General features: G+C 39.9%; 1 protein-coding gene across 1 annotated transcript in view; it reads right to left on the bottom strand.

The window, feature by feature from the left end:
• The window catches only part of DPH5 (diphthamide biosynthesis 5), a 39,541-nt gene that overhangs the window by 1,261 nt on the left and 11,555 nt on the right, over positions 1-26,725 (bottom strand). The window contains exons 4-7 of the mRNA XM_060774019.2: positions 18,180-18,288; positions 10,627-10,747; positions 3,731-3,770; positions 847-950 (exon numbers count right to left, since the gene is read on the bottom strand). Coding sequence (XP_060630002.2) covers positions 847-950; positions 3,731-3,770; positions 10,627-10,747; positions 18,180-18,288 — 374 coding nt within the window. The remainder of the gene's footprint in view (positions 1-846; positions 951-3,730; positions 3,771-10,626; positions 10,748-18,179; positions 18,289-26,725) is intronic.

Genomic DNA, 26,725 nt, shown 5'->3' with positions numbered 1-26,725 from the left:
AGTAGATCAATGGGTACTGCTTCCGCAGGAAGGTAACATCACTCTATGCCATGTGACCTTGGAGGTGTCTGCTCTTAGGTTTAGAAATAGAGATAAGCACCACCCCCCAGAGTCGCACATAACTAGACTTAATGTCAAGGAGAAACTTTTACCTTTACTTTATGGGAATTATGGTTAAGTGGTAACTGACAGGGAGATGGGGATGAGGCTAAAGCTCTGCTACAAGGATGGAGAAAATGTGGTAGTCTATTGGGTGCTGATTGTCATTGACTCTAGCAATGATGACAGGTATCCCAATTCTCCATTACTATCCTGATTCAGTTACTAGAATTTTCTTTCTCAGCCTCAAAGCAATTGTTTTGTAGCAGATAAATTCCCAAGAAGCAAATGAAAGGCAATAACTTTTTTTCTTTCAATGCAGGACAGCGAATAGGGGTCAAAGTAACTCTCTCAAAATACATCTATACAGCCTTGGCATTCTTAAAAAGTTGGTTAACTGAACTTGTGGTTGGTTAGTATACAAGCCAGCATTCTGCAAGCTTCATTTTATCAATTTCACTGTGGATGATGATGTGCGGTAAATGCTTGGGTTCTGTACAAGTACTATCCGGCCAAGTTTAGGAAGGCAAACCTCCATAACAAATTGGGACTCCCCTAACTCAAGCAGTTTTGTAAATAATGCCCTGTTTGAGACAGTTAGCGCAACCTTCTTTGACCTGATGCTTGCCAGATATGTTTGAATAAAATAATATTATTCACAGCAGTTTGATGAATATTGATCTCTAAAATCTGGAGTATGATAGACTACATGGGATTTCTGGTCTTGAATTGAACGGGTTTACATACCTGGCTCTTCCCCTTCTTGTTGCCTATTTTGGACAACAGCAAGAAGCTGCTCTGCTGCCTGATTTACCGTCATGTATCGTGGTGGTTCATAAATCTTCTTTCCCCTTAAGGAAGAGAACAAACTAATAATAGTAGGCCAGTACTTGTCCCATCCACCTCTATCAGGTATCCAAGCATAACAATGGCAGTCTGAGTTTAACACTGATTACAAATATATTGCTTTGTGGAATGATATCAAGATCCTAATTTCCATCTCCTCATATGGCAACTCTGATGTCTCTGGTTTACAAGCAGGGCAACTGCTACTGGCTTCTGCTAAGCAGGGCAACTCCCCAAGTGGTGCTAGATGGCAATTCCCAGCCAACAATAAAACTTGGGAAGGCTGTGCCAGAGGTGAGTGCCAAAGCTAGTTTCTACATTTTGTGTTCATCCTTGCATTTTTATGGCAAGGATTACACAATTTCATAAAACCATGAATTAGAAAAGACCTTGGACACTGTCTAATTAGCATGTGAAGTGTGATGCATATGTGGTATATGACTCCACTCCCACTTTTTCAGCCCCCTTTCCCTTTAATGTGTTGACCATTCACCTAGAAGGTACTAGGACTACTGCAATGCTCTCTATGTGGGGTTGCCTATGAAGACTAGCCGGAAGCTGCAATTAGTCCAACGCTCAGCAGCCAGACTTCTAACAGGAGCAGGGTACCGGGAGCATACAACTCCCTTGTTGTGCCAGCTCCACTGGCTCCCAATTAGCTTCTGAGCACAATTCAAAGTGCTGGTTTTAACATACAAAACCCTATATAGTTCCGGTCCAGTTTACTTGTCTGAACGTATTCCCCCCTATGAGCCATCAAGAGTGCTAAGATCTTCTGGAGAGGCCCTGCTCTCGGTCCCGCCACGTTTGTAGTCGCGTCTGGTGGGAACGAGTGACAGGGCCTTTTCTGTGGTGCCCCCCCGGCTATGGAACTCTATCCTGAATGAAATTAGATCTGCCCCCTCCCCCTTGACCTTTAGGAAGCTAGTGAAAACCTGGCTGTGGAACGAGGCTTTTGCAGAATGATGGCTGAGATCAGTAATTGACCAAAGTTATTGACCACATTATACGGACTGAATTGGACATGATTTTATCTTGGCCAATGGCTTTTATGTATTTGTTAATTCACGGTTGATGTATGATGTTTTAGATTTTTACTGTTAGCACTGAATTTTTGCTTGAAAACCGGTCTGAGTCCCTCTACGGAGGTAGAGAAGATTGGGATATAAAAGCTTTAAATCAATCGATCGATCAATCAATCAATAAATAAACATGCACAATAACTGCTCACAGGTGGAGCAACTTGGCGTTCTGAATCTCTCAAACAAGACATAAATGTCAAAAACACATGAAAATGTTGACTGAAAATCCTGTGATGTGTCCAAGAGTTGTCCTGGGACGAACCCTCCCCACATTGAATTTCCCCAATCCTAATCTAGTTCTACTTCCTACTTAGTGCAGGTTCTGCAGTACAAGCTACAGCATTCTTGACAGGGACAGAAAAATGTGCTATTCATTGGTAGTCCTTGTTTAGTAGCAGATGGATGCTATCTATGATCTTCTGTGGCCAAGTGAAGACATTGATTTGTTGTGTTTTCCAAATCTTTACATAGCCTTATGAACACATAAAGAACATATATTAACAGGCTGTGTTACTGACCTTAATGCCATAAAACTATATCAGCTGAATAATCTGCTCCCAATAAGACTCTTGCATGTGCCCACATTATATTACAGCCTCTATATGGCTGTACTGAAAGAGTCGCCCTAGGAATTATAGCTAGCATAATCAAAACGAAAACAGCTTTCAGTTCTAAGTGAGATGCCACATGGCTACACTATCTCCGCAATACTACCACAGCCCTGTATATTTCTGGACCCTTGTTCATCTATTGTAACGACCACTACACCAGAGAGGGCGCAAGTTGTGCCAAATTGGAAAGGAAGCCTGTCATTTTTCTGCGATACACTGTATAGTTACATAATTATAGACCTGAACGCCAGTTCTCAAGAATTGTTTTCTGCAAAGGTTGCCAACTCTGGGACTGGCCAAGCAAAGCTTGTGAAGAAGTTCCAAAATAAATTCCTACCAGAGATTGTCAGACTAAATGAATATGAGTCTAAACCCAAAGTGAGGCGATGTCCAAAAATGAGCTCTGTCTCCATCCAAGAGAATTGGAGAGGGCTAATCAAATTGACAGATCATCAGGAGGTATGGGAGGGTGGGAATAACACCGCAAATGATTGCAGAGCTACCCTTCCTTCTTTCCTTCACTTTTGTTATGATTGAGAATGTATGTTGAAACCACAAGAAATGAAACTCTCTAATGAAATAAGCGACCCAGCTTGCTGTCCTATCCCGCTGAAGGAAGAAGACAGATGAAAACAAGTGAACTGTGGATGCAACACAAGAGGGAAAGCAAGCATGGGTCAAATTATTTTGGTGTTTAAAAAACACATTTGCCATGCTCTCCCTTCCAGTCTGTAGCCTGCAGGTGATGTTTTTCAAACTTTTATATCCTATCAAAGTTTTGGACATTTTACATTTGTACTACAACTTTCATAATGAGGAGGGGGTTCTAGGAATAGCTTATAAAGAAACACTTACTAAAGTGTTGTGGGGAGGTTGTGGGTAGGATGGGGGGGGGGTATGTTTTAAAATGTATTTAAATTGTATTTATTGTATTTTAATTGTATTTTAACCCAACACACAGTACTATTTAATTGTTTTATTATTATATTTTCTTTATTTTAAATCGATTAAGTGTGTGGCTGTTAACCTCCTTGAGTCCCATTGGGTATAAATAACAAAAACAACAACACCACATCTGGAGAGACAACATACCTCATGAGATTCTCCACAGATTGCTCCTTGACTTTAATGTCTGTAGGGAAACATAATTGTACATACACTTGAGATCAAATATTTTTATTATTATAAGCATTTGGGGTTTTTGGGATTTTTCAGTCTCATGCTAAAAGTTGCATAATATAGAGCAGTGGTTCCCAACCTGTGGTCCATGGACCACCTGTGGTCCACAAGAACTAAAATATGGTTTGTGGCCTCACTATTACTACACCATTGCAACAAGAGTGACTGATCTTGCAAAACCCTCTTATAGCTATGCTAAATAGAGCCATGATGGCGCAATGGGTTAAACCCTTGTGCCGGTTGAACTGCTGACCTGAAGATCGGCAGTTTGAATCCGCAAGATGGGATGAGCTCCCGTCTGTCAGCTCCAGTTTCCCATGCAGGGACATGAGAGAAGCTTCCCACAGGAGGGCAACACACCCGGGTGTCCCATGGGCAACATCTCTGCAGACGGCCAATTCTCTCACACCAGAAACAATTTGCAGTTTCTCAAGACACTTTGGACACAATAAAAAAGCTATGCTAAATGAGCAATTCACTGCTAGTTGCACAGAGCAAATAAAAAGAGCCTGCACTTGGACTGCACATCTCACTTGAACTCTTGATCCTAATTATATGATGAAGTCCTCTCAAGGATCAGGATAACTACATTAGATCATCTGTATATTCACACTGCATGGATATATCTACTTCCTCCAAAGATGGAAAAGTATAGGATGTCTCATATGAGCAAACCAGAAACCGCTGCTTCCTTCACCTACCATAAAATTCATGAAAATTGTTAAGCAGCATATTATATTAAATAGGCACTTTAAAGGTTTAAAAAATGGGGCAGTATAAGGAATATATGTGTCTAACCTGTTATTATGTCTGATAATAGCACAGAACTTTCCATTTTCTCTCCCTGTGGAAACTCTGCTTGCCTCATTCATCTTATTAATGTCACTTACATACAGCTGAAATTTTCTTTTATACAGCCACAATTTTATCTAATTTATTCTCGCTATTCAGATAAGGTATCTTCAGCCACCAACTTTGGCTCCATCTACACTGCTGTTCAATGCAGTGTAGGGGCAAATGATAATGATAATGCAGATTAGCCTGGAATAAATCTGGAAATCAAGATTTATCCCAAGTTTAGAAAACACCTACAAAGATATGGACCTTTCAGTAAGGCCCAAATCTTTGCAGGCGTGAGAAGTAGAGATTGCCTTTGAGATTGCTATCTGCTATTCCAGGGATAGTCCACACTGTCATTCTGCCTCTGCAGGCTCAAGTACTCTGTACAGGAGGGAGAGCAGAGCCATCCTGACAACCGTTTCCTCATTTAAGAAGCAAAGAAAGCTTCTCTACATGTCTCATCTAAATGATGCAGGGAGTTCTCCAGAACTCCATCACAAGATTTAGATCCAAAACGGAGCCCTCAGAAGCCCCCAGCCTTGGTAAGGAGGTTTTCTTTGCTTTTTAAATGAGGAAACGGGTGCCAACGAGAGCAGGGGACTAGGTAGCTGTGCCCACCCATGCCAAAGCTAGTTTGGCATGGATCAGGGTCTAGCCACCCCTTGCCAAAAAGGGGCTGCAGGTTGGTCCCCTGCGTGAATTCAAATTTATAAGAAATTGGCCGATTCCATGCAAATTTGGACCAGTGTACATGGGTCCTTTATAAGTGCAATTTATGGGTTAGCCGTTTGCTTATACTTCTCCTTTGCAGAGTTCCAGACAGTCAATGTGGGGCAATGGTTACAGCGCTGGACTGGAATTTAGGCAATTCATGTCTCCACTGAACCATGAACCTCCCTCTCACCATGATCTATCTCACAGGGCTGATGTGCAGAAAAAGGAAAGAGGGGGAAAGATACATACACACACATTCGAGCATAAGCCCCCTCAGCTTATACTCGAGTCAAGGTTATTTATTATTTTATCTATTATTATTATTACTACATTTATTATTTGACTCTAGTATTGTTATTACATTTACATTATTTGCTCTATTTAGTATTATTATTACATTTATTATTTCTCTACCATTATTATATTTATTATTTTACTCTATTATTATTACATTATTTTGCTCTATTGTTACTGTTATTATAACATTTCCATTATTTTACTCTATTATTATTATTTTTATTACATTTATTATTTCACTCTATTATTATTGGAAGGATACGTAAGCAGATTTACATTGAAGGTAGTTAGAATAATGGTTTAATCAAAGTTGCACAGTCTTATCTTAAATTAGTTTTATGTAGATATTCAAAAACATTTAACCTACTGATGCCACAATTAATGTAATTTTATTGGTATCTATTTTTATTTTGAAATTCACCAGTAGCTGCTACCCTTGACTTATACTTGAGTTAATACATTTTCCCAGTTTTTTCTGATAAAATTAGGTGCCTCGGCTTATATTCGGGTCAGCTTATACCCGAGTATATACGGTCTCTCTCTCTCTCTCTATATATATATATATATCTTCTTGAGATTATTGAGAAAAAAAACTAGAAATGTAACTAATAAACAATTGCCAAAATCTGATACTCAGAGACACAGTTATAATGGGGATGCTCAGTCATTGTAGCTACATCTCATGCTATGCACAAAAATCTCTCTTTGAAGCAGGCACACTCCCAACAGAAGGACTTCCGAGGTGCTGGAAAGCAGGACACTGACTGATGACATGTCTAGCTCTCTTCTGGACATGTGGTGCGATGAAACAAGCAGCTGTGCGAGGATGTCACAGATGTCCCTGTTATATCATGTCTCATGCCAGCAAATAAGCAGATGCTTCATTGGTCAAGGTCTCATTCTCCAGCAACTTGGAAATCCTTCCATTCAGGGTCTGCCTAGCTTCAAATGTTGATTCCTAGGGAGTTTTAGGTAGGGAGTGATTGTTAATGGCAAAGGTACCATGCCATATATTCACATTATACCATCATAAGAGACAATAATAAGACAATAATGCAGAATGTTCGCGAAGAAAAAACAAAGGGATGTGCTATTCCTTTGGTTTAATTAATCAATTATTTGATTAAAACCCAAAGTCTCTCCCCATTCGTACTATTCCCGGTTTCCACTCTCTCTGAAGCTATTTTAAAAAAGAAATTAAAACAGGTCTCCTAAAACAACAAACTGTAAGAGGAAGCTCTAGTGAAATTTATCTCACTGCAGATAACATTTCATGATTTCTAAAACTCCCATCTTCTTCTCAAAAATACCCTCAAAGCCTATCATCAGTAGAGTTGGAATTGCTTTCCAAGCATTTCAACAGCTTGAGAATATTCCTGATGTATACATTGTTTCCAGACCCCAATGCTTAAAGTAATTATGTGTCTGTATTCCAACTGATTATATGCTGGCAAATGTTCCTTCCAACACATAGAGGGAAACTGCTTTTTTGACCTGGAGGATTGGGGACACGGTCCTGAAACCAACACTGTGGAAAGTTATTGAGATCCTGCAAGCACTATTTGCTTGTAGGATCTCACGTGTTTTTTAAAAAAAGGCTTAAATATAGTAAATTTACAGAAAACCTGCCAAATTGGGTGAATATTTCCATTTAAGCTGCAACTGAGGATCTTGCCAATTAGGGTAGGGAACCCTCTTTCTTAGAAATCATCGTCAGTATATAAACAGCAGTGAATGACATAATTGCTGGCTAATTGCATTAGTTTGACTGGCGTCCTAAAGACAAAATTTCACATGTATTTTTTGTACATGTGTAGAATCTCGCTAAGCCTGGGCGTTTCATGCCTGAAAAGGTCCGAACAATCTTGTCTTGCTGCAAAGGCCTCTGTTTTCTATTGGTTCAATTCTTGGGCTTTAAAGAATAGCACAACAAACCAACAGTTTGTAGGGGGAAAGCTCATCATTTATTTGTCATGCTGCTGTTAAAGGGCAAGACTGGGAACTCTAGCAGATAAATGCCCTGGCTAATTATTTGATTTTAAAATGCAGCGTTTCTGTTAGCTAGTCCATGATCCACCTCTTAAATAGCTAGGGCCAACCTTTGCTGGGATCTCCTAGTTGGAAAGCAAGACAGAGCAACATTATTTATGTCTACTCAGATGTGAGACTCTCTGAGAACAACGGGACTTACTTTCAGTCAGGAAAAAAGTTGGACAAGTTAGCAGGCTGGCACATGTCAGCTCTCCCCCCCCCCCCCCAGAGCGTAGTTCGCAAACAGTGGTCCATGGACAACCAGTGGTCCACAAGAACTAAAATATGGTCCACAGCCTCATCATTACCTCATCATTGCAATGTTCCACGGACCACGCCCCCTTCCTCATGGCTATGCGCCTGTGGCGTGAAGGCGATAGAAAGCCGTTAGGGACAGTTTCTTAGGTCTCGTGCTCTGCTTTTTATATTTTTTCAACTTCAGCCCCCTCTTCTTTTTTTTTTACATGAGCATTAACAACATTCATGGATAATAATACAACCGAAACAAAAAAATGTCCTTAGTGACTTCATTTTTAGACCTTTTCCTGGGGTTATTTGGGGTGCTGACTCAGAAACCTGAATTGGATAAACCACACCAGCTCTAGACTATTAAATATGATTTTCTGTGGGCAAGCAAATGGTAACTACTGGATGGCATATATTCTGTATCAGAGCTGTTGTGGTTTATCCAATGCAATTTTCTGAATCAGCACCCCAAATAACCAGACCGAATCTAAAGGTGACCAAAAACTAATTCATTACCCTTTTGGTACAAATGTTGGAGAGTCATCCCTGGTCAAGTGGTCCCTGGTCAAGTGGTTTCTGGTCAAAAAAAGGTGGGGAACCACTGCCCTAGAGATAATAGTCAACTGCAATGTCACAGGACTAAAAGATGAATTTCCTATATTCATCGCAATCTAACAAGAATAATTCCATTAAACTACTCTGCCTTGGGTTGAAAGACTGAGGAATTGAATGAATGTTCTCCAAAGGAAGATACAAAAAAACTCTGCACAAAAGAAAAAAAAACTAATGCTAGCTTAAACTGCTTTTCATGACATCCTACTTATCTCTATACAGGAAAGTATATGGGCAATTCAGAGTTTTAAAATATTGAATTTCTTTACATATGGTGCCCTCCTTCCTACAGCTTGAAGGCAAAATTGTGAAGTTGTGGGGTGACAGAACATGAAAGGTGTCATTTCAGGTAAAGCTTTACTGCAATTTTGCTGAAGATATAAACTGGACTCCTCAATTAGATGATTTATTTTTCATGTGATTATCTATATGGGGCTTGATTTGCTTTGAGAAATACAGTATTAGTATGCTTATTATGTGAGCTCATAGAATGTGACTTCATTTGCACATGAAAAACTTTGATTATTGTAGAATTGCTCTAAAGGACCAAGGGATGTCTAGTTCTCTAGCATCAGAAAATGACCATTATTATTAATTGATACACAACAAGATTGGTATACAGCAAACTAGATCACTATGTTGACTTTTGTATTTGATCACGTCGGACACTTCCCAAGTGTCTAGGACTGTGTGATGTATCAGCAAATAATGCATGCAGATCCAAGTAGGGTGGCTTTTTATAGCTGACACACAGTAATTTTGTCAGTGCTGATAGTTTTTAAGTGCAGGTCAAGGTGTTTAGGCACTGCACCCAGTGTGCTGATCATCACTGGGACCACCTTTATTGGCTTGTTCCAGATTCTTTGGAGTTTGATCTTTAAATCCTCACATCGTGTCAGCTTTTCCATTGTTTCTCATCAATTCTGCTGTTGCCTGGAATTGCAATATCGACAATCCACCCAGCACAAATCTCAACATCACAGAGCAAGGCGGCACTCGATGGGGGGATTATTATTATTATTATTATTATTATTATTATTGTTGTTGTTGTTGTTATTTGAAACACAACAAGATGGGTCCACAGCAAACAAGATCATTTTGCTGGCTGTTGTATTGGATCACATGTCGGACACTTCCCAAGTGTCTAGGACTGTGCGATGTATCGGTGAATAATGCGTGCAGATCCCAGTAAGGTGGCCTTTTGCAACTGGCAGATGGTAATTTTGTCAGCGCCGATTGTATTTAAGTACAGGCCAAGGTCTTTAGGCACTGCACCCAATGTGCCGATCACCACTGGGATCACATTTACTACCTTGTGCCAGCGTCTTTGAAGTTCAACCTTTAAATTTATTATTATTACTACTATCATCTTTATTTATATCCCGCAACCATCTCCAAAAAGGGACTCAAGGTGGCTTACAAAAGCACGATATACTGCTGCAGGAACATACAAAATAGAGTAAAATATATAAACAGTTATAAACAATAACAATATTAGCTAATAGAATTGTGCCAAAGGCCTAGAGAGAACACTCCTCTGAACATTTTCTAGGTCCTTCAGAGCAATTCTATCATACTGTGTATTTATGGGTGTATTACAATTTAAAAATAAAAAAAATATTTAAAAAATATTATGCAAACTGTCCTAGAATTGATCCCTTAATATGTGGGCCTACTGTACCAGCTAGATGAGAACAGAAATGTATTCAAACGAGGCAGAAAAAAATCACTTTTGAATAAAAACTTTCCATCCTAAAATTCTCTACAAATATTTGCCCCTAAATATATTGCAGTGACAGCTTGAGGAGGAGGAGAAGAGAAAGGCTAGATTGGATTTGAGAGGAAGGCAACTTCCTATTATCTAAATCCAGATTCTCTCGCTGTCTCCCTTGGCTACAGCTCTTAAAAGGAAAATATGCTTGGAATGAATAATCACAGAGCAATATATTGTTTGGATTGAGGGACTGAGCCTTTGTCATCCTTTTCAGCTCTCGGCATGGCACCTGGGTACTTCAGTTCGCATAAGGTAAATGTGACACTTGACCACACACAACACAAGTAATCCTTACCAAGTAAGCAGAGTGTGTGCATCCCGTTTCTTCGGTTTTTTGTAATCTTGTCAAAAAAGCTCTCAGGTTTCCATGTGTCTGTCCAGAAAACTATAGACACTGTTTCTCCAAAATTGTAGAGCTGTCATAAATTTGTTGGGAGGTGGTGGTGGGAGAGAAGAGATAGAGGAGAGAAAAAGAAAAGCGGAAATCAAAATCAGATTATAGTTAATAAAATAATATAAAATCTGGCTGTAAACCATGCACCAATGTGGGATTTCCATAAGGACAGAAATACGATTATTCCCCCACGAATAGATAATTTTTTGGGGATTAATGATTTCCTTGAAACTTCCTGAATACGCTAGAATTCTTTTTCTGGCTTTCTATTTGCCAATTTGTACTATTTGCTCATTCCAGGTATTTTTGAAACCCATAATCCTACATCTTTGTTTACCACAGAAGAAAGAGGCTGCTATTCGTTTTCTGTCCTTAAAGCAAAAATGCATGTTTGGAAAATAATGGAAAACTTTTAAATCTTGAGGCCAAAGGACGGATGACACAGAAGTTTCTGCTCTGGCTTGTGGTGCAAAGATAGGTTTGAAAGCATGCTTGATGTTAATGTCATCTCAGGCCACTTCCACACAGCTGAATAAAATCCCACATTATCTGCTCTGAACTGGGATATATGGCAGTGTGGACTCAAATATTCCAGTTCAAAACATATATTGTGGGTTATTCTGCCTTGATATTCTGGGTTATATGGCTGTGTGTAATAAGAGCCCTCAGAAGCATTGCCTAGGGGATCACCACATCTGTTGCCACCTTCCCTACACTTACCTAGAAGGAATTCACATATAGAGAAGCAGTATAGTGTAATGGTTTGAGTGTTGGACTTGGACTCTGGAGACTCATTCTGCCATGGAAGCCCACTAGGCAACATTGGGGAAATCACCCTTTCTCAGTCCCAGAGGAAGGCAAAAGCAACCCCTCTCTGAGCAAAACTTGTCAAGAAAACCCTGTGATAAGTTCACCTTAGAGTCCTTGTAAGTTGGAAATAAGTTGAAGGTACACAGCAACAGAATTGACATTAAAACCAGTAAAGATTACTTCCAAGTAATAGTTGAGGATTGCATTATACTATTTCTTGCACCAGGAGAGTAAGACTTTATGAGGAAACAATTGCCTCATTCAACATTTCCATGATAGATAATATTAAAATTTATGACTGACACACGTCAGACTCATATGGTATGGGCTGGGCTTTAGCACAGCTGGTAAATCACCAGCAATGATAAGATCTACCAACCTAAAGGTTGCAAGTTCAAAGCCCCAGATTGGCGTCAGCACCTGACTGTCACAGCCCAGCTTGCTGTTTACCTAAGCAGTTCGAAAACAGCTTGAACTGTAAGTAGAGAAATTAGGTACCACTAAAAAACAAGTGGGTGAGGTATTCCACAACACCATAAAGAAAAAGATTGGAATGTCCCAGTGACCAAAAGGAAGGAGGAAGTTCTAATGGCTCTTCATCATAGAGGATGGAGCGACAGCATCCTCTTGTGGCTGGATTCGAGCACAACCTCCAAGGCACCAAAAAGTTGGACGTCGACATAACATATCTCCTTTCTGTTCTGTTTCTGTCCTGTCTATCCAAAACTGCATTGAATGTTTGCTATGTATCTGTACTCTGATCCGCATTGAATCCCCTTGGGGAGATAGGGCGGAATATAAATGAAGTGTTATTATTATCTTATGTCACAAAAATAATCTTCACTATTAAATATGCTAATGGTCAATTGAGACAACTCTACTGGTAGCTTTTAGTGTCTTGAGTTGACTGCTTAATCCTTTTCAGGATGTCTGTTTTTCAAGAACATATGCACAAAGTCACTGGGAGGAATAGCTTACTGACCTATCCATTAAACTATTATAAGATTGGAGCTAACACTCTTATTCTCAGGAATGCTTAGGACATCAGAGGGTTTGTCATAGGGAAACACATGAGAGGCAATCACAGCTGACTACAGCTTCCTACTAAATTGACTTATGTCATGCATATACTTTGCTGCAATGTGCTTGCTTCATACATTGCATTGAATCCAAAGGATGAAAAGCAGAAGGAAGGAATTGCGATGTTGTGAGGTTACATTACAGCTGTGTGAAAAAGATGAATATGAAGGGTTGAAGCTGTAAAGTGCACAGGCTATAAGGGGAGGCTGAAGGGGCATTGGGTCATACTGTCAGATCTGTGGGGAACACCCATAGAACAGGAAGGATTTCTGAAGCTCACTTGCTTAAGAACAACAGAAATTAAATGACTCCCCTTCACAAACCAAAATGATGCTGCTAAAACTAAGAAAACAAAGCATAACTAGAGGTGGGATTCTGTATAGGAGAACTAGGGAATTATTTCAGTTCTGGGCCAGAATTCTCAGTCATATAGGATAACAAGACAAAGGGTTACGTGAGCATTTTCAGTCAGCATTGTGCAAGGGGGTGTCTAGTAAATCATTGTACAAACGGTTTTCCCAGCTTGTAGGACTATTGCTGTCTGGTGTAGCTCCACCTCCAAACCGACTGGCTAGGCTCATGGACATCCTTCTCTTAGACCAGTGGTTCTCAACATGGGGTCCCCAGATGTTTTTGGCCTTCAACTCCCAGAAAGCCTAACAGCTGGTTAACTGGCTGGGATTTTTGAGAGTTGTAGGCCAAAAACATCTGGGGATCCCAGGTTGAGAAGCACTGTTCCAGACCTTTGTGTAAGCGTGTTTGTATAATCCACAAACCTATAGAAAGATCTTGTGCAAAGTTGTGCATAAGAGTGTTGATGAGGAGAATATCTCTATACCTGAGTAGAATTCAAAGACATTATAGTGTTGGTCTAGAATAGGCACAGGCAAACTCTCCAGGTGTTTGGCCCTCCAGGTGTTTTGGACTTCAACTTCCACAATTCCTAACAGCCAATAGGCTATTAGGAATTGTGGAAGTTGAAGTCCAAAACACCTAGAGGGCTGAAGTTCGCCCATGCCTGGTCTAGAATATTAGTATTCAAAAGCATCTTGATGCATCTAAGATAATCAATTTGGTAGCCTTTACACCTAAAATTACTCTTCTCATGTAGCCATATCCATAAGGTCAGAAGCACCTCCTGTGTTATTGGACGAGATTTTCTGCTAGGTTGGAAGACTACATTTTCATTTTGGTCATAACACTGAAATATTTTGTATTTATAACTCAAATTGCATTGTATGAACGTGATGGCTAGGTTCTGCAAACAGAAAAACTCATCAGGGAGTCAGATTAGGTTTCAGCAACCTCTCAAATGTATGCTCAGAGGAAAGCTCATATTTATTGTTATGTAATGTGTGGAACTGATCTCAGTGTACACTGGAACATCTTGGGTATACAGCTGGAAGTCAAAATGGCTCTAACCAAAAGATGTGAGGTATTTGCACAGATGAGGAAAACCTAGGCTGAACTTTACAAAACCCTGTGGAAGAGAGAACAGTCCTTCTAGTGTCTTTCAACAGCAAAGGATATCCAAGTAGTAAGATTGTGTTGGCTATTTAGGACTGTTTTACTATTTGTCATACATTTCTGTTCTGATTTCCCTTCCCCATCTCAAGTTTGTTTGACCGATACCTATACCTTGGTTATATTCAATTCCCAGTCAGTACTATACAATTCCAAGAAAGAAGACCATGTCTTGGAGGAACAGCCATAGCTTCAGGGTTCATGCTCTACCTATAGAAGTTTCTACCATCTCCATCTAGGGCTGGGGGAAAACCCCCCAACTGAATCCTTGGAGAGCTGCTATCAGCATTGTAAACCACAAGGAGATGACCCACAATCCTCCACAAACTGGATCAGCTGACAGGAAACTATGTCACAACTACAGAGTGTAAGATCTTTAGTGTTGTTTTGATGCGACTTTAGGCACACACAATCTGTAGCATGGAAGTTATCTTAAATTCAACTACGGAGAATATATGTCTGGAATGGGATAGGAATTATGTTCTAGGTCTTACACTCCATCAGGGGGATACTTGTGGGCGTGAACTAGACATCGCCTTGCACAATGGTGTTAGAAACACTTCCGGGGCCAAATCTGCTTTGCTATACTACTTAGGGACCCTTCTGCATTATGCTATCATTTGCCCCATTTTTGTATATTTCCCACTTCATTCTAAAGTGCCAAAAAGCTCCCCTCATGTTTACTTACTGGCATGATAGATGAAATATTATATCATTGATCCACACTTTTTTCCTTTGCACTCATGCTTCCCTAGAACTTAGACCCCGCACAAAATTTTTCTGAACCTGAGTACAATCACCAGGAATAGAGTTTCCTTATACCATTGCACATCTTTGCATACAAGGTAGCTTCCGATGTTCAGGTCCCCTAGAACAGAACGATCTCTTGCTGCTTCTTGGAAAGTTGCGCAAAACCTCTATTTAAATAAACCACTCGGGTAAACTAGCGAGAGAACAAGCAACACAGATTTTGCATTTCACAATCAAAAAGGCTCTGCCTGGAACTCAAGCAGAAGAAGAAAGTTACTGAAAATAGGGAGAAAGGTCAAGATGCAATTTCTTAACCCTTTGATGCCCTGTGAAATCTTTGGCTTTCTTACCCCACCCTCACCACCTAAAGCTAGCAAATGCTTCAGATATAGGTCAAGTGAACAGGAAGTTTAAAAAGGGCAACTGATTTAACATTAAAGAGGCCCATATAAGCCTACCCAAAACAGCTCAATTGATAAGCAAAGCTTGACATTTTTAACAGGAAAGCATAGAGAAAACATTGGGCAGGAAATATGGGAACAAATAGGGAGGAGGAATCTGGGATTCTGCAAAAAACATAAATATGACAGTTACTATGAAAGTAAATTCAGATAAAATGACCAAGAATATTGGAGCCCAAAGGACTAAATGGTCAGTCTCCAAGAACCTTGGACAGATCTAACACTTGTAGAGTCTTCTTTCCATTTTGTTTGTTACAAGAATCCTTGAAAGCTGATATTCAACAAATTAAAGGCAAAATAATTGCCTCAGTTAATAGAAAAACGACATATTTTGAAACTATGGAGAAGAAATGTGAAGGGTTTCCAATGAAAATACCCATTTTACACCACTTTGAGAGTAGCAATGAGGTAAAGATAATTTCTGTTTCAGAAATCCATATAGGTTTATAGGCATTTTGTGCATTCTGGGAAGGATGTGCATGATTAAATATATAAACAAACATATTTTAAGGAACAGTGTCTATTCACAATTCTATCTCTCTCTCTCTCTCTCTCTATCACACAATACATCCAAAACCAAAATGTAAAAAAAGGAATAGGAAAATATGTGCCATAGTAAATATGCAAAAGGACAAGTAATACACAGATTTCTCTCTATATATGTGGGAATTCTCACATCTCAGTACAGAACTGGGGTGGGACAACAAGAGTTAAGTGCACTGAAAACCAGATTGAGATTTTCACATCTCTATTTATTTATTTATCACATTTATATCTGGCCTTTCTCAGCCTGAAGGCGACTCAAGATGGCTTACAAGTTGGCAGCAATCTCTAACCATGTGAATGTGTCAAATGCTGTCTGAGAATCGATCAAGATAAAAGATTTTTGGTGGCTGCTCACATGGAACACTCTTCACTGGAAATACACTGAACATTGAGTGTTTTTCTCAAAAAGGGATGTCTGACATTTCTACATGACTGCCTTTCTCTGAGACACAGCTGAGGAGGTGGGGAGTCATGTTTTAGTACATATATCATGCTGCAGTCATTTTAGTTTTTATTATGACAAAGAAAAAAATTAGGAGTAGTATTATCTCTTTTATACTGCACTCAAATAAAAGAGCAGAGAAAAATGAAAAACAAAAAACAAAACCTGCCGTATGGCAACAGCTTCTCAGAAATCAAGAAGTCAACCTCACAAAACATAGGTCTCTATTTTTGCAAAATCTTTTCCCAGAATGATTGATGCATTAGCTATAATACTGAGTAGCTATCTCTTTGATCATTTACCTGTTCATTTAAAACATACTTCACTTTCAAGAGTCTCCACAGCCAATTACAGTATCAAAAAACTGGAAAAGAGGCAATTGTAGAACTGCAATCATTAACAAAATGAACAAGCAGCAAATAAAATTAGTGTAACATCAGTTGATGAAACCAATTAATTTAGTAAAATTTAGCAGAAGCAATTCACTTAACAGCTCCAAAGAATAAAATCTCTGTAACCTAATAGCTAAACACCCGAAATTGATCATACTAAGATAAGTACTTCTTTTATTTCTCTGAAATCAGTATGCAGCCTTCAAAGGTAGTCTTCCATACCTTATATTTCACCACTCTAGCTGGTAACATTAACAGGACATGAATAGTCAGGCTATCTCGGCCCAAGAGCAATTTTTTCAGCTTGTTAGCATTTGGGCCTTGAAAAGTTGATTTTTTTTTTTTTTTGGATGGGAATGCAACCCATCCGGAACTGGTTGGATGCCATCTATTATTATTATTATTATTATTATTATTATTATTATTATTATTAAACTTTACAGAAGTTTATTCACTCTCTAGTCCAGGGGTCCTCAAACTAAGGCCCGAGGGCCGGATACGGCCCTCCAAGGTCATTTACCCGGCCTTTGCTCAGGGTCAACCAAAGTCTGAAATGACTTGAAAGCACACAACAACTACAACAACAATCCTATCTCATCAGCCAAAAGCAGACCCACACTTCCCATTGAAACACTAATAAGTTTAGATTTGTTAAAATTGTTCTTCATTTTAATTAGTGTATTGTTTTAAGTGTTTTTTGCACTACAAATAAAATATGTGCAGTGTGCATAGGAATTCACCATCCTTTTTTCAAATTATAATCTGGCCCTCCAACAGTTTGAGAGACTGTGACCTGAGCCCTTAAAATGAGAATACTTAAAAAGTTTGAGGACCCCTGCTCTAGTCTATAAGTGCCCAACAGCAACAGCGCAGTACATCCATACTTGACGTTTAGGGTGGTATTGACATGTTCCCTCATTTGTGCCAAGCATTTTATCCCACTTATCATCTCAAATATCTCCAGAATAAGGGCTCCACAAATTTCAGCAACCAGACAAAGATCATGCTTGGTTCTCTCTCAGTTTGGACCATATGCATATATGTATGGGTTCTCATTGATGTTACACTGTACTCAAGAAATGGACTCAAAAACCACAAAGCCCCTAGACCTTTAAACCTAAATGGCCTTGATATCACAACTGCTGCTTTCCCCGACAGAAGGAAACTACCAGATTCAGCTCGCCTTACGTATGTTTTCGAAAAAAACTATAAAGGTGTTTCCTGTTTTTCACTAGTGGAGTATGAGCCTGTGGCACCAAGATTATATCACAGAGAGAAACAGAGAGGGGCAGAGAGGAGGGACAGAGAGACACACTTTTACTTATTCATAAGAAGTGCGTAACTTTTGCAACTATTTGTACAGCCTTGCAAGCCAGGTGTATTTTCTATTCTGCAGAAAAATGGTTAGAGCTGTGGTTTTGGCAGAATGCCATCATGCAAAAGATTTACCTGTAAGCCGCAGCAGCCGACAGCATTTAGAATAGAGGCATTGTGGATGACTTGGTAGGGAATCCCAAGCTTCACTGCCCGGAGTACAAGGTCACTATGTGTAGTTGCCCTGGAATGAAATAGTAAGAATTACTGTTGGTCTTCTTCTTCCACAATACAAGAAATAAGATATACTTGTAGTTGCTGCTCTATATGTTTTGAGAGTGGATTGGTCAAAGCCACTGTCAAATGTTGGTATGAACATCAATCTTTTCCAGTTCAAACACATGTAATCCTCCAAAGACTCTTGAGTGGGCAGAAAGCATCCATAGATTGCCAAATTACTTTGTGTACAGTGACAGGAAGTTACGATCTGAGCTTGGAAAAGTTACTCTTTTTGTTGCAACTTGCAGAAACTGCAGGCCATTCTGCCTATGCAATATGGAGAGCTCTAACTTTCCATGCTCTGACTCCCAATTATTTTACAACTAGCTTGGGGACCCCACGGTGCCCGGGTTATTAGAAGAGGGCATTGTTTGTTTTGGGATGTTAGGTAATATCACTGAAGTTTGGTCCATTCCTCTGTTTGTTGTGTGCCATAGGAAAGAGTAGGAAAGCGTTAAGGGAGAGGCCGTGGGTGGGCTCATGCAAATTCCACACCAATGGAGAGATAAAGGAACCCTGGGATGTGGAGGAAAAACAGAACATCTAGGATGAATTTGTCCCCGTATGAAAGCTTTCCCTTGGGTGGGGGCCGTATGGTGTTTATGGAGGACACGGGCAATATGTTAATGGCGCTCACTATAACTTGCAATGTCAGTGGAGGGAGGGACAAGGGTGTCTCCTGCTCAGTGGGAACTATAGCCTGTTTGTGGAGGTGTGAGTCTGTCTGTGTAAGTAGACATCTCTGCCACATACACACATGCACACTTTCACTTTATTTTATCTTTATTTACAACATTTGTATCCCGCCCATTTCAGCCCAAAGGGTGGCATACAAGACTCAGGGCGGCGTACAAGTCAGCAACAATTAGATGCCATATATAAAAATACATACATCAATAAAAAGCAAAACATCACAATAAATTTAAAAAACCATAAAAGCAATAATAATAAAAATTATAAAAACTATGTCTTCTTATTCAAATCCTCAATCGTTCCATCATCTTAGCCATTCCTAGTTCATCTTTCGATTTGGGTTTTTCTGATCATGCTGTGGTTCCAAACGCTTGCTCAAATAGTCAGGTATTTACTCTTTTTTGAAAGGTCAGGAGGGAGGGGGCCGATCTAATATCCCTAGGCAGGGAGTTCCACAGCCGAGGAGCCACCACAGAGAAGGAGCTGTCTATCGTCCCCGCCAGACATGCTTGTGAAGCAAGCGAGATTGAGAGCAGGGCCTCCTCAGATTATCTCAAGTTCCTGGAAGGTTCATAGGGAGAGATGCGTCCGGATAGATAAGATGGGTTGGAACCGTTTAGAGCTTTATAGGCTGAAGTCAGCACTTTGAATTGTGCCGGGTAGCAATTTGGCAGCCAGTGGAGCTGACGCAACAGCGGAGTTGTATGCTCCCTGAGTGCCACTCCCGTTAGTAACCTGGCTCCCGCTATACACTTTTATTATGTGTATAGAGAGCAACCATAAGATGCCATCCTCCCCCAATTAGACATCACTTATGTGTATGGGTGCATCTATACTGTAGAATCAAGGCAGTTTGACACCACTTTAACTGTTATGGCTCAATGCCACGGAACCATGGGAGTTGTGGTTTTACAAAGTCTTTAAACTTCTTTGTCAAAGAGAGTTGGCCAGGAATCTATAGTATTGAGCCAAGGCATTTACAAGTGGCGTGAAGCTGCATTTCCAGCAGATCTGTTTGCCACAAGGATATGGATTTGGTGTTTCACTCTTACCCTGAAAGATTGTAGTAAAAATGGGTTCTGGTTAGCCTTTGCCCAAGGTTTTAATAACAACAATACCTTGTGCAAGCATTCTGGTGCATACATTGAGTTCACACTCCCAAACTTGGTTAGAGAAGGATGATATAATTAATTTCATGTTATTATTAATCATCAGTTGTACTCATGAACTGTTTTCTGCTTAACCAGGGCTAACAAAACGATGCCAAAATCAACAGATTCTTTCGTGGTTAAAAACAGAACAAGAACAATTTTTAAAAAGTCAATTTACAAAACAGCTTTAAAAATCTGACTCTATGTGGAATAATACAGTTTTGGCCACCTGACAGAAGATTAATGAGGATGAAGCCAACCAGATCTCCCTTTGGAGACAGTTCCAAAATTTAGTCTAAATATTAGCGGGGAAAAAATCCTAACAGCTTGAACTGAGCTTCCATAGACAGAATTCTCCCTCTTCTGTTATAGGATAAAATGGAAGAGCACTTTAAGGCTTGTGGATTTGGGCTGTCTTATCCCCCTCAGTAAAGGCTTTATTTATATAGCTTGTCAGAAGCGAATTGAGAATACAGTTATAATGTATAGAAAAACCACAAAGTTAAAAACTTGGCATTATACTAAATTTCCTTTGAGCAGAAGCTGCCCACTTGGAGTGCCTCTGGTCTCACTGTAAGAAGGTCCTCCATTGTGCATGTGGCAGGGCTCAGATTGCATTGTAGTAGGTAGTCTCTGGTTTGCTCTTCTCCACACTTGCGTGTCGCAGACTCCTTTTTGTAGCCCCATTTCTTAAGGCTAGCTCTGTATCTTGTGGTGCCAGAACACAGTCTGTTCAGCACCTACCAAGTCTTCTGTGTGTCCAGGGGGGAGTTTCTCATCTGCTATCAGTCACTGATTGAGGTTCCTGGGTTTTAACCTGCAACTTTTGGACTCTTGCTTGCTGAAGTGTTCTTGTGAGTATCTCTGTAGATCTAGGAAGATATTTCTTGATTTAGGTATTGGCTTGCTTGCTGATATCTGAACAGAGGATGGGCTGGAGGTGTCAGTGCCTTGGTTCTTTCATTAGAGGCTGCTACTTCCCAACAGATGTCAGGTGGTGAAATACCGACTAAACAGTATATTTGCAGTGGTGTAGGGCATAGACATCCTGTAATAATGCAGCATGTCTCATTAAGAGCCACATCCATTGTTTTAATGTGGTGAGATGTATTCCACACTGGGCATACGTACTCAGCAGTAGAGTAGCAAAATGCAAGGGCAGATGTCTTCACTGTGTCTGATTGTGATCCCCAGGTTCTGCCAGTCAGCTCACATATGATATTATTTCTATCACCCACTTTTTGCTTGATATTCAAGCAGTGCTTTTTCTCAGTGGAGGTGAAGGAAAGAAGTGAGGAGCACATAGGAAAAGCTTTTCCCTATAACAGTCGTTAGCATATAAAAAGAATATTGGAGGTAACTATAGAAAATTAAACATATCATGGAAAGTGATATGGTCTCATTGACAGCCATGGGTTTATCTACAATGTAGAATTAATGCAATTTGACACCACTGTAACTGCCATGGTTCAATGCTATGGACTCCTGGAAGTTGTAGTTTGGTGAGGCACCAGCACTCTTTGGCAGACAAGCCTTAAAATCCCATGATACCATAAATTAAGCTATGGTGTCAAACTGCATTCATTCTACAATGTAGATATATCCCATAACACAGCTCCACTGCACTGCTGCCATCGCTATCTTACATGTCATAATTGCTGGAAGAAAACAGAAGTGCTCAGGGCTATAATAAAAATTCACTGAAAAGAAACAAACCTTCAAAGGGTGAGGACTTTTAAATGTTCTTGGACTCGAGCCCCCATCAGAGCCATCCAGAATGGCCAGTGATCAGGGATGGTAGAAGATAGAGACCAACACCATCAGTTTCTCACCTCTATCAAAGGACACACACAATAGCTTTTTGGGCAACCTTATAGTTGGGGGAGGTAAGTGATGAGCTTTCTCTGCATTACAGCCCTTCAAGGTTCATGTGAATGTAGTTGATTGCAATGTCCTGTTGTATAGGAAGGAATCCTGAATTCCATCAAGACACAGAAAAGTTACAGACTTAAAGGGTTTAAATGTGAATTGGTGGTTTTTTATGTGTGTGTGTGTGTAGGGGTGAACACACTCAAAAACCTCAACAGATTACCCTCTGGAAAGTTGAAATTTAGTTTAAAGCTGAAATGCAAACGGCTGCAATTTTCAGCTGCAAGGCTTTGCACTTATGTTAGCCTAGTCTGGTTAACACCCTCAAAAATCACAACATCTAGCATTTTACTTTTAATGAAGCCCTTTCTTTGTTTTTCACTTCAAAAATAAATATTTTGTTCCTTTTTCTTACCAAGGACTTCAGGATGTGTGTTGACTAGCAAACATAACATCTACCTAGTGCAAAGTACAACCCTGGCATAAGTCCAACACTCCCTTCATTGTTGTGCAGATATACTTTGTGCAATTGTAAGTGGCAGACTTTGTATGCACGGTCTGCATTTGTATAAATCTGTAAAATGATTGTTTTCCCCATCATATTCAAATTTGGTATTCAAAAGAACTTCAGGAAGTGTGGATAGTACCTCTCAATAGCACTATTGCCGACACAATATAATCTTTCAGCTTCTCTGCATGAAAGGGAAGGTTGTCAGAAGTCAAGGGAATGGTACTCAAGTGTACAAACAACCTACAAATGCAAGCTCAAATTGGCAATTCAGTGAGAGAGCTGCAGGGCCTGTTCAAACGATTAACAAATTATGTGTGAGCTCATCTGACTCTAAATTGATATGGTTGGATAGGGTAAGAGATAAGCAAAAAGAATGCTTAGAAAATTCATGTTTACAAGTGATTTGTTCCTATTAACTCACTAAAATGGTCAAAAGTAATTTTTGACATTACCCACTAATCATGGTAAACTGTAGTGTTAATTTTTCAAACTGCTTGTTGCTTATCCCACCCACCCACTGGAAAGCCAGCATGGTATACTGCAGGAGTGAGGAACCGTGTTCCTGCAAAGAGCCATCTGGATATGTATAAGATCATTCACCAACCAATTTTACTACATGTATTTATTTATTATAATTAAATAATTAAATAATTATATATATATATATATATATATATATATATGTTATACAGTTATATATTAAAATCAAATGAAAGTGTTGATTAACTTAATTTAGTCATGCATTTTAATTATTTGAAATGAATATTGCTCATATTCTGTTATAGCTCAGGCAGGGGCTGATGGGTTCACTGATTATTCAGAAGGGATTGTGGTGCTGTGGTCATAGGTGGCTCCAGGCCTGGGGTACAACATAAAGTTTCCTCTTGAAATTAAGTCTAATCATGTCCGACTCTGGGGGGTGGTTCTCATCTCCATTTCTAAGCCAAAGAGCTGGTGTTGTCTGTAGATGCCTCCAGGGTCATGTGGCCAGCATGACTGCATGGAGTACCGTTACCTTCCCATCAGAGTGGTACCTACTGATCTAGTCATATTTGCATGTTTTCAAACTGCTAGGTTGGCAGAAGCTGGGCCTAACAGTGGGAGCTCACCCCGGATTCGAACCGCCGACCTTTCAGTCAGCAAGTTCAGCAATTCAGTGGTTTAACCTGCTGCACCACCAGGGGCTCAGGGGTACAACATATTTATACATTAAAACACACGCACATTCCTGCATTTGGGCATCTTTGCACAGCAAAATTAAACTTCTAGTTATTTTCCCATTTTTTGTTTATATTAAAGACAACAACCAAACAAATGGATTGGTCAGTGTACAAAATTAGTGGGGTGTCCTAACCAAATTATTTTGTGGGCCTAATACGGCCTGCTGGTCAGACTTTTCCCATCCCTGGTATAGCGGTTTGTGCTGAACTAGGATACCAGGAGAACAGGGTTCGGATCCAAACTCAACCATGGAAACCTACCAGATGACTTTGGGTAAGTCACACATACCCAAATCTCATGGGAAATCAACCCCCCTTCTGAACAAATTCTACAAAGAAAATCTCATGATAGGTTTGCCTGAAAGTTGCTGCAAGTCAGTGGTGAAATTAAGGCACACAATAAGTTACTTTTTTAGTGTTTGGAATTTTTTCCCCACATTTTATGCCACTGAGGGTTTTCTTTACAAAAATGCAAAGAGAAGGGCAAGAAACTTTAAAAAAAATACTGTTAAAACGACTCCAAAAAGTCCTAAATTACTGTAACAAGATGCAACTGCGCTGTATCTATGGATGATGCCACAAGATGAAGCAGGTAAGAAATAAAATCATAATCATTATAATTGTCATAATCATCATATTCTCTACACCTGTTATGTTATTTCTGCAATGTGGCTTCCCTTCAGCCTTATTATGGCCTCCAAACAGATTGTTATGTATGACTACATTTGCAACTTATTGCTCCCAAACCCTGGGCAAGAAAGGAAGAGGTTATGTTTGTGTCACTATGATTGAATGCTTTCACTCCATCAGTGGCTGATCCAGCATACAGCAATTGTGTTTGCTGCGCTGCGTAGTCCAACCTTGAAATGCATTTCCATAAGAAATCCAAATCCAAACAATGGCTTCAGCTGTCCTCTTTTCCCCAAGGTACTTTTGTTCAAGGCTGCTCATTCCATGTAAGTGAGCAGGGAACAGATATAGCATCTGGGGAGGGAATGTGGTTATGGAAGCCCTGCATCAGGAATTGTTTTCCACTGGGGTTCTCTGCCCGTTATAGCTCCTTTGTTTTTCTCAAACTATATTTCACTGTTATCATTTTTGTGCCTCAACACAAAAGATTAGAGATAAGATAAAGATTATTCTTCACATCAGATTTCCTTGTAATGAGAAGAGATTTTCTGTTCTCATGGCATTACATTGTGGCACTACATATTGATTTAATATTCTACCATTCTCCCAATGTGGGACCCAATGTGACTCACAATATGAGTTATAACAAAACATAATTAAAAGACTACAAAGGTAAATAAACAAGATAATTGCATCAAAGACATTGATTTCGAACAGTTTTTAAAAAAGTGATTTAGAATATTAATAATTATAACAAAAATGCAGTATAGTACAGCCTGATTAAAACAGCTCCTGCAACAGATGGTTAACATGCAAAAGGTTCAGTAAGGTCTTTGGCTACAGGCAGACAAATATGAGAGAAGGACAACCAAGCATCCCATGAGAAGGAATTTCAGTGTTGGGGCAGCCACTGAAAAGACTGTCTCTTGCATGCCTTCAATGGTGGTGGGACTGAGAGAAAGCCTTGCTCTCCCAGGGAAAATAAAACTTAGGACTACATTAGATGAAGAAGGGGGAAACTGGAGAAAGCAGCATTTCTCTATTGCAGCATTTCTCAACCTGGGGGTCGGGACCCCTGGAGGGGTCGTGAGGGGGTGTCAGAGGGGTTGCCAAAGACCATCAGAAAACACAGTATTTTCTGTTGGTCATGGGGGTTCTGTGTGGGAAGTTTGGCCTAATTCTATCATTGGTGGCATTCAGAATGCTCTTTGATTGTAGGTGAACTATAAATCCCAGCAACTACAATGTCCAAATGTCAAAGTCTATTTTCCCCAAACTCCACCAGTTTGGACATATTGAGTGTTCATGCCAAGTTTGGTCCTGATCCATCATTGTTTGAGTCCACAGTGCTCTCTGGATGTAGGTGAACTACAACTCCAAAACTCAAGGTCAGTGCCCACTAAACTCTTCTAGTATTTTCTGTTGGTCATGTGAGTTCTGTGTGCTAAGATTGTTTCAATTATATCATTGGTGGAGATCAGAATGCTCTTTGATTGTAGGTGAACTATAAATCCCAGCAACTACAACTCCCAAATGCCAAATATGTTCCAGTGGATGAAAATACATCCTGCATGTCAGATATTTACATTACGACTTGTAGCAGTAGTGAAATTACAGTTATGAAAATAATGTTATGATTGGTGATCACCACAACATGAGGAACTGTATTAAGTGGTCGCAGCATTAGGAAGGCTGAGAACCACTGCCCTACTGCCTCTCATCCTGAGGGATGGTCAGCCATCCCATGACTTTACCTGTCTTTTCTCTGTTTTCTCCCAGCTTAAGGCTGTTTGGAGTCAGGTAACTCCTGGCTCCTGGTTCCTGAAGAGGCTCCGTTTTTGTGCGTTGCAGAAACTGAGTTAAATAGACTCCCATCGGGAATGCTCCTACATCATGTGATGGCTTGCAGATTGAAAGAGAGCCCTACACCTGTCTGATGAGGTCCTTAGGCAGTCAAATACCTTCCTGGTTTTTAGAAACAGGAAGTGGCCTTTGGGTTATCCCATTTCTAAAGTCTTTTGAGACCTAAAATTCAATGGAGAATTATATTTCAACAGAAGATAGAGCTGGAGTGTTGATCTCCCAGTGCATTTTCTTGCTCAATGGTGATGACCCAGTGTCCCAACTCCCAGATATCCAACAGCAATCAGAGCAAGAATGTTTTCCCACTCCATCTGATAAAATTTTAGTTTTTCCTTCCAGAACTTGTTCTCCTGTGCCACTTGTCTTCTCTTCTTGTATTTTGCTTGCCAAGATGTTCAATAAAGTCTTCTTCTCCAAATTTTCTTTTAGAATACTGGAACATCTTTCACATTGGGGTAAATCCTG

Source organism: Anolis sagrei, chromosome 4 (genome assembly GCF_037176765.1).
Source record: "Anolis sagrei isolate rAnoSag1 chromosome 4, rAnoSag1.mat, whole genome shotgun sequence".
Classification (NCBI taxonomy): Eukaryota; Metazoa; Chordata; class Lepidosauria; order Squamata; family Dactyloidae; genus Anolis; species Anolis sagrei.
The sequence above is the reverse complement of the archived record's forward strand: the minus strand, read 5'-3'. Positions and strand labels throughout refer to the sequence as shown.